General features: G+C 42.3%; 1 protein-coding gene across 1 annotated transcript in view; it reads right to left on the reverse strand.

The window, feature by feature from the left end:
• The window catches only part of NEK5 (NIMA related kinase 5), a 58,003-nt gene extending 50,641 nt beyond the window's left edge, over positions 1 to 7,362 (reverse strand). Inside the window, exons 1-3 of the mRNA XM_090026789.1 lie at positions 5,707 to 7,362; positions 3,759 to 3,855; positions 17 to 114 (exon numbers count right to left, since the gene is read on the reverse strand). Coding sequence (XP_089882915.1) covers positions 17 to 114; positions 3,759 to 3,855; positions 5,707 to 5,823 — 312 coding nt within the window. The 5' untranslated portion in view covers positions 5,824 to 7,362. The remainder of the gene's footprint in view (positions 1 to 16; positions 115 to 3,758; positions 3,856 to 5,706) is intronic.
• Between the last annotated feature and the right edge of the window lie 511 nt (positions 7,363 to 7,873).

A 7,873-nucleotide genomic window follows, 5' to 3' on the forward strand; every position in this document is an offset into this window, starting at 1 on the left:
AAGTAACCCACTTTACCTGGTCCTCATCAAACAGCACTCCACGCTGCAGATTTATCCTCTTCATTAGATCACCTCCATCACAATATTCCATAATGATATACAGATTGCTCCTTTCTGCAAATAAACATGCTAGTTCTTTATTTTCCCACAATTATTCCATTATTTATAGATTCAGCAACTATTTCTGTTACAGCTAATGCTATTTTGACTAAATTACCTTAGCTTCTGATCCTCTACCTTGCTCAAGATGATCATGCCTATCCATCATAGTGCCAGAATGAATTTTTCCCCTCAGCAATGGTGGAGAAAACATATTGTATCAGTGTCCCCACCATCCTACCATGTCCAGTGTTTCAGAACCAAAGATAAAGGTTATACTGGTTTCAAATAATAAACTATTCTGTCTTTGGGCCCACACAGCCATACCCACAAAACCTTCTCTTTAGAGGGACTCCACTTCCCCTTCAGCATTTTGTTTAAAAAATGTATTCTTGTAGGGTGTTTTAAAAGTGCAAGAGACTGAGCAAGCATTTAAAAAGCTCTGATAATTCAAAATGCAGGTTGTTGATTCAGGACATCTAAGACAGATGCATTAGTTAAATTAAAAAATGCATGTGCCTCTCTATTAAATGCATATTAGTCACTATATGCATTAAATGCATATTTGTTGCACTTTTTAATGAAAGAAAGCTTCCATTTTAAACATCCAAGTTAATGCTGACGTACAGGCTGCAGACAGTGCTGACAACTGCTGCGTTTTGTAATGCACCCTTCTCTCCATCAGATCATGGACTTCACTGTGGACGTCACTAGCCCATCAGGATATCACCAGTCCAAAATACAGCCCAGTTAAAAATCTGAGATTTTAAATTCCTCTGCATCAGTTTTCTTTTTCAGTCTGTTGTTCTCTTTGGATCTGTGCCTTGCATAATTATTTGAAAAGCTTGGACACAGTCTTCTAAGAACTTGTCAGTTAATTGCGATAATTATCAAGTATTGTCCTTGGCATCTGTAATAGTAAGAGCTTTGTTAATAGCAAGAGTTTTGCATGTTGATTTTATAGTAAGCTTGTGAAGCGGCACGAAGTTTTTCGCTCCATGAGTGTGACTGAGCTATGAACTTAGATAGTAGAATGTTGTAATACAGTAGAATGTAATAAAAATTAAGTGTGTTAGATCACAACTTATTTCTAAATTCTTAGCTTGTAATAACTAAATTTTTAGCTCGAGATAACGATGTTTACTCTAGACTATATAAGTTGTACATTCTTAAGTTACGATAAGTTCTTCAGCTCTGGCAAGAGTTCTGACTTGCACGGAGCCTCGGCGCAGGCTATCGTATCCCCGGAATCAGGACACTCTGAGGCCAGGGGAACCATACCGGGTGACGGCTGCCACCTAAAGCTAACATGAAGTAACTGTCTTCTCTGCTCTGTTGTACCACCTGCCTCTGCAAGTCCTTAAATAAAGCTCTGCAAGAGTGAAAACAACCATGAGTACGTCCTTTGTTCAAGCGCAGAAAATCTTCTGAACCCAGTAGTTCATTCTAAGACAGCATCTTGGCACTTGAGATATGAATTTCCCAATTTATTTTAACTTGAGTTTTCCACATGTAATTTTTTTATTGTATTCCTTAATGAATACCTGCTTAGGTATTCATCTCATTATTTTTTTGTGACATGCTCTATAAAACCACAGATTTTATGAAAAAGAGAACAACCATAGTATTATCAAACTGATGAAGAAGTTGTATTTGATAGTAAATTATCTCATGCTTCTGATTCATCAATAAAATATTACTTCGAAAAGAAACACACCACAGATAGTTACCCCTGTCCGGTAATTCTTCTTCTTCATCTACCCACACAAAAATCCTCAGAAGATAACATACTGCCAGCTACATCAATCTGCAATATTTACTCATCTGATTGATTATAAGCAAGGTTCCAGCATCATATGTAAGATTATATATTTATGCATTAAGTACTCTGCAATGGAGGAGCTGGGGTATTGGAGCCATAATGGTCCAAGGGAATATGGAAGAAGCAAGGATTTTTTAGTGATATCTTTTCCTGGACTATCTGTATAACTGGGAGATATGTTTGAGACTTTCAGGCACAAAACACCCTTCTTCAGATGTGCGTGCTTTACATCCAAATGCTCATTTTATATCTTTCCCAATTCATCTAACATCTTTCCGAACAATACAGTTGGGCCCAGGGGTGCAGTGAGCTCCTTCAGCAACCAGGGTAGGTAGAGGAGAGAGGATTCTGCTGAACACTGGAGAGCAGCAGCAAGGGGAGAGGGTAGGAGACAGGTTCTTAACTGTCCCTGCTACCTGCACTCAAGCAGCGGATGCTACTGCTGTGACTGCTGCCCCTGGGGGACAGGCTCGCTGCAGCAGCCCCACTGTGCGGGCTTGTAAGAATTGCCCCTAGTGCTCTATTCCCTCTCCCTTCCCCACCCCACTCAATATGCTACTGGATGCAGGATTGTGACTACCATGGCAAAGACTCCCCAAGGGAGCACCATTCTGCTTTTCCTCTTTCCCCACAGATACTACTGGGTGAGGAGTTGTACCTGTCTGGCTCCTCCAGCCAGGCAAAACAGGGCTATTCCTACCAAGGCAAAGATTCCTGGGGTGTGGAGGCAACTCTCATGCCCCCTTAAAGACAGTGTCTGGGGCTAGTGCTCAGTTCAACCCTGCTTAGTTGGATTACCGGTTATTCCAATAAAATATATCACCAAACAAACCTTATTTCTCTGTAGTAGGAAACAGCAGAACAGACAAAGCAAAGCGAAACAGAAACAAGAGGTAACAGACAACAATTAAAAAAACCAAACAAGGGCAAAAACTAAACCATAAGCAAGCAGCAAACATTCCGGGTTTAAAATACAAAACACACACTCAACCTACATGTCGAAGGAAAAGGAAAAAGGGGAACAAGAAAAAGATGTCTGGCACATACATTTTCTGCAGCTTCTTTTTATTGTTTCAGTAGTTCAGTGAGGTTGGCAGCCCCCTACAATGGGACCTGGCTTTGCAATTTGTCAACAAGGCACTACACAGGTTTCCTTTGCTTTATGTGGGTTCTGTATGTGTGAATTTGCTGTTATGCAATGACTCTTTCATGCCAAAAAAATCACTATATGCGAGGTAAAATCACCCTTATGCATTCAGTGTGGTAGAAGCCTGCAGTCAGCTGCTTTCTGCAGTGTGTTGTGAGAGTGATGTGCACCAAAATATAGTATCCCATGTGGATCTGTGCTCCTCGCTCATTGTCTGCGACATTTCTGTAGTTGCCATCCCCCTTATCATAGTGCCCTATGTGTACTGTCTACTGTTGGTGAGTACCAAAATTGTCTTGTAAAAGTGGTAGAAATGGGCCTGGGGGTCAGTACAGTTGAGGTCTTGGAATGTAATCCTTATTTGTTACATTGTAAAGTAGGTTCCTTTTATGTGAATTTCAGTTATGTGTTGTTTTCCAGGAACATATGAACAGCATAAAGCAAAGGAAACCAGTATAATATCCGGTGATACACAATTAATACATAATTACTTGATCCAGTCCAGGAAGATATTTTTATATAGTAAACATGTATGGTGTATATTTTTCACTTATCAGCGGTTCTCAGGTAACTCAAGTACTGTAATATTTTAGTCTTATGTAATTTCTAAGGGAATACAGGTTGAGTTTTATCAATATTTCATTTTTAAATACCAAAATCATAAATAAAATACCAAAACTAAAATAAAACCTTGAAGAGAACTGTAGAATGTTACTATGTTTGGGTGCTTCATCTTAGCAAGAAGAATGACTTCCTTCTGAGATGCTTCTTTTTCTTTTGTAGGCATCTAAAGTGAGTTAAAGAGTAAAATGGTAATTTCCTATTACATACTCTCAATATGTAGTGATTGAGATATCAAACAAGCCACCTGAAGAAAAATTAAATACATAGTAATGGATTTAAATGTGTCAAAAGACTATTTAAAGGATATTGCCCAATATTAAAAACTGTAACACAGCCAGTAAAAAATACAAGCTCAGTCTAAATAACTGAAAACGTATCGGCCCTTTTACTTAAACCACAAGAAATGACATTTTAGCCTCTGATCTGACAAACAGTTAAGCAAGTGTATAAGAGATGTAAATTTACACATTTATATTTCTGTTAGGACAACTTCATGACTCACACAAGTCAAGTTAGAGTAAGCCCTACACACACTTAAGTGTCTGTAAGATCAGGGCTTATGAGACTTACATTCTTGGCATGGTTAACTTCAAAAGAACAAAATATAAGAGAGTCATTTTAATACAAAGTCTTGTAATATTTGGAGATAAATCTCTGCCTCACTGAAGTCATTGGCAAAATTAACACTGGCTTTGGTGGGGACAGGATTTCTAAAATTCAATCACCCAAGGTGTATTTCTTAATGCTCAGAGTCCAAGAATCAAATGATTTCATGAGAATCTCAGATAAAAATTAATTTATAGTCCCAGTGGTTGTTGAAAAATCTTAAAAATGTAACCAACGCATGCAAATTGAGAACAAATAAAAGGAATCTAAATTCTGTTTATGTAAAAAACCTTAATAATTTTAAAGCCAATCTAATATTTTTTGGCATCCAGCTTCTAATTTATGGACACTTAAGGATGGTCAAACTATTTTATTCATTTCAATATCTTGGTAATGTGTTCATCAAAAGTCTATAAAATATTTTATTGTTGTGAGCGTACATTAAAATAGAACAGGTTATTTTTCAGTTTGCAAATCCTTCAGTTTTGAATCTGAAAGTTGTACAAAGATGTTCAGAACTGGTCTATGGAAACTGCATTCTTGTACTGTAACTTTGCCAAGCTTGAGTTATGCACGTAAACATGCTTGAAAAATTACTAAACTAATAGGCAGAAGGTAAGGCTGGGTGGTACCCAGCAACTAACTGGTTCAGAAAAAGCATGAGGTTTCATAAGCAACAATATACTTTGTCAGCTGCTATGATAACATATAGTTAGCTTGCAAAGGTGCCAAACAACTCTACCTTCTGCCTGACTTCAGCCTAATGTGGCTAACCAGCTCTCTTAACTAATAGGCAAACTGAGCAGCTTCTTGAAAAGTAAACTTTCCAAAATACTCTTAGGGTGCATCCAGACAAGCATGGATGTTTGCTTCCCCAGGGACAAGTAGCAGTGGCACATCTTGGGCTGCTGCTACTTCTCCCAGAGCAACACCTATGTCATGCATGCTCTGGCGCACAGCAGGTTACCCCAGGTGGGGCAGGGGAGGCTGGGGCCAGCGACTATCCTCACCTGGGGCCTCAGGGCCTCCAGCTGCAGCAGGAAGCCTGGCCGGTAGCCGGAATGTGGCTCTGACTGATCAGGCTCCAGTTTTGGGTGGTGCACACCATCTCCACATGCACCACCCTGTTTTTTGGTGTGGGTTTTTTTGACCCCAAGATCTCCCAGAGTCAACATTTCACTTAAAGGAGTAAGTTGCCTACCAGTTATCTTAGCATCAGTGTGTAATTTGGGAGTTACTAAGGAGTAACTGAGGTGCTAAATTCAAGTCCTGGCTTACCTCACAGGAACTTGCTTATTTAGCAACTTGTTATTATACAAAAGCAGAAAAAAATAACCCAATTCACACTGTAGTTAAATACAGACTTAGAGTATCAAAACCAATAAGTAACAATTATTTTTGTTGTTACCTTTGTTAAACTGATCGCTTTGATAACACACTTCTGGTTATCAACCTTTCCTTTTGCTAAAAATACTTTGCCAAAAGCTCCTTCCCCAATCATTTTAATTATTTCATATTTATCCATGATGCTTTTCTCTTAAAGCAGGGTCTAAAATACAAAAAAAATAAAAATAAAAAATCTCAACATTAGTGTTTTACAGGTAATCACAACTCGGAAAATATCCCAGAAATTTCTCATCTATTGGTGAAGTCAAAGATTTGCAATTACAATCACAGAAGTTGTCATAATCAAGAAATATGGGTTGGTGGAAAATGTATTTAGTTCAACCAGTTGTTCTCAACCTTTTAGGACTCAAGGCACCCTTTGGAAAAATATCAGTTTAATTTTGGCTTGATTTTTGGCTATTCAAAAATGATAAAACAATTCTTCTGTTGCAAAGAACTCATAAAGACCACGACAAGTCAGAATGCTTTTAACACTCTGGATTCCTACTTGAAATCTCTAGATTTATCTTCTGAATCATGCTTGCCTACCCAACAGTGCTAACACCATGGTTGCACCCCTGAAAGCACTATGGTTGAAAAATCAGACTTACACCAATTTATCTCAGACTTCAGACAGTTGAGTCCCCTTCTGGAGAATAAAACCTACTGCATCTCCCCCCTGATACCAGAGACCAGCACGTGTTCTAAGAGGCTTCCTCAAAATGAGCAAAGGTGGTATCTCAAAACGTGAACTAGGTAAAAACGTAATAATACAACAGGTCCTCTCTTTTCTTACTACCTCCGAGCAGTGACAGAGTTAACAAAAGTACACTACTGTATACGCTAGGACAGTACACATGAACGACTGAATTAACGACAGCATTTAAAGTATCCCCGCTGTTCTCTGGCAGCAACACCCACTGAAGCAGACAGGGAGGTTCACACCACAACTATGCTTAAGGGTCTCCAGTGTTGCCCACTCACATCCTGAACCCCATGCTAGTGGGAAGGGGCTTCCCCTTCCAAACCCCAACCCCCACAGTGACTGCAAATCGCAGCTGCCATTGCCAAATACAGTTTTGGGCACTGTGGTTCAGGGGAAAGCTTGAAACCGTAATTCAAGTGCGCCCAGAGGCAAATGACTGGAGCGAGGTGCTTATTCTGTGCCCCCTGCGGGAGTTTGAGTGTTCTCAGCTGTAGCAAAAAACAGAACAAGGAGAAATGGTCTCAAGTGGCAGTGAGGGAAGTTTAGGTTAGATACAAGGAAAAACTCTCCCTAGGAAGGAAGTAAAACACTGGAACAGGTTACCCAGAGATGTGGCACAATCTCCATCCTTAGAGGTTTTTAAGACCAGTCTTAGCTGGGACAAGGTAGCTGGGGACAGTCCTGCTCCGAGCAGGAGGCTGGATTAGATGAGCTCCTGAGGTCCCCTCCAACACAAACTGTCTGCAGTTGTGAGGCAGCCCCAGGAGGCTGGATGTGGGAAGGACCAGGCTTCCCAGGAGCTGGGCAGAACAGGCTGCCTTTGCTGTGGGCCAGCTCCCTCTTCCCTGACGGGGCCTGGACGCTGTTAGGAGCCTCTGGATGCACCAGGACCAGGGCTAAGGGGTGTGTGCATGTGTGTGAACGCAGGGGGGTATCCATCTTTCTGCGTGGGTCTGTGCCTCTTGCGCCCGTGCAGGCGCTGCAGGGAGCTGCCGCCCCGCCCCCACCCCGCGCCCCTCCCTCCCCGTTGCCATGGAGACGGGACGCGTTAGCCCCGGGCCCCCCGCCCCACCGCGCCGCTCCCCGGCCCCGGCAGCTGGGAGAGGGGATCAGAAGCGGTGCGGAACTGCGCGCGGATACCTGCGGTGCCGGGCGCCGATACAGCTGCGGGAGGCCAGGGCCCGGTGCGGATCCTGGGCCGGCCCCGCCCACCACAACTGTTACAACTGGCTGAGCGCACGCACGCCCTCAGCCAGAGCCAGCTCCTCTCCCTCCAGCACTGCGTCACGCACCCACCCATGGAGCCTAGTCCAGCCCCTCGTCGCACCTGCCCAATTCTGCCCCCACTCTAGCTACCTTAGGGGATGTTGCCACCCTGCTGGCGCTGGGGGCAGGGTACGTTTGTCCCTGCAGCAGTAACTGAAGTGCCCAGGAGGCCGGGCTCCTTCTGGAGCAAACATGCCCGGTCCCACTAAGATGGGGG

The sequence above is a fragment of the Crocodylus siamensis genome, chromosome 1, assembly GCF_052110815.1.
Source record: "Crocodylus siamensis isolate JL-2025a chromosome 1, ASM5211081v1, whole genome shotgun sequence".
NCBI lineage: Eukaryota > Metazoa > Chordata > Crocodylia > Crocodylidae > Crocodylus > Crocodylus siamensis.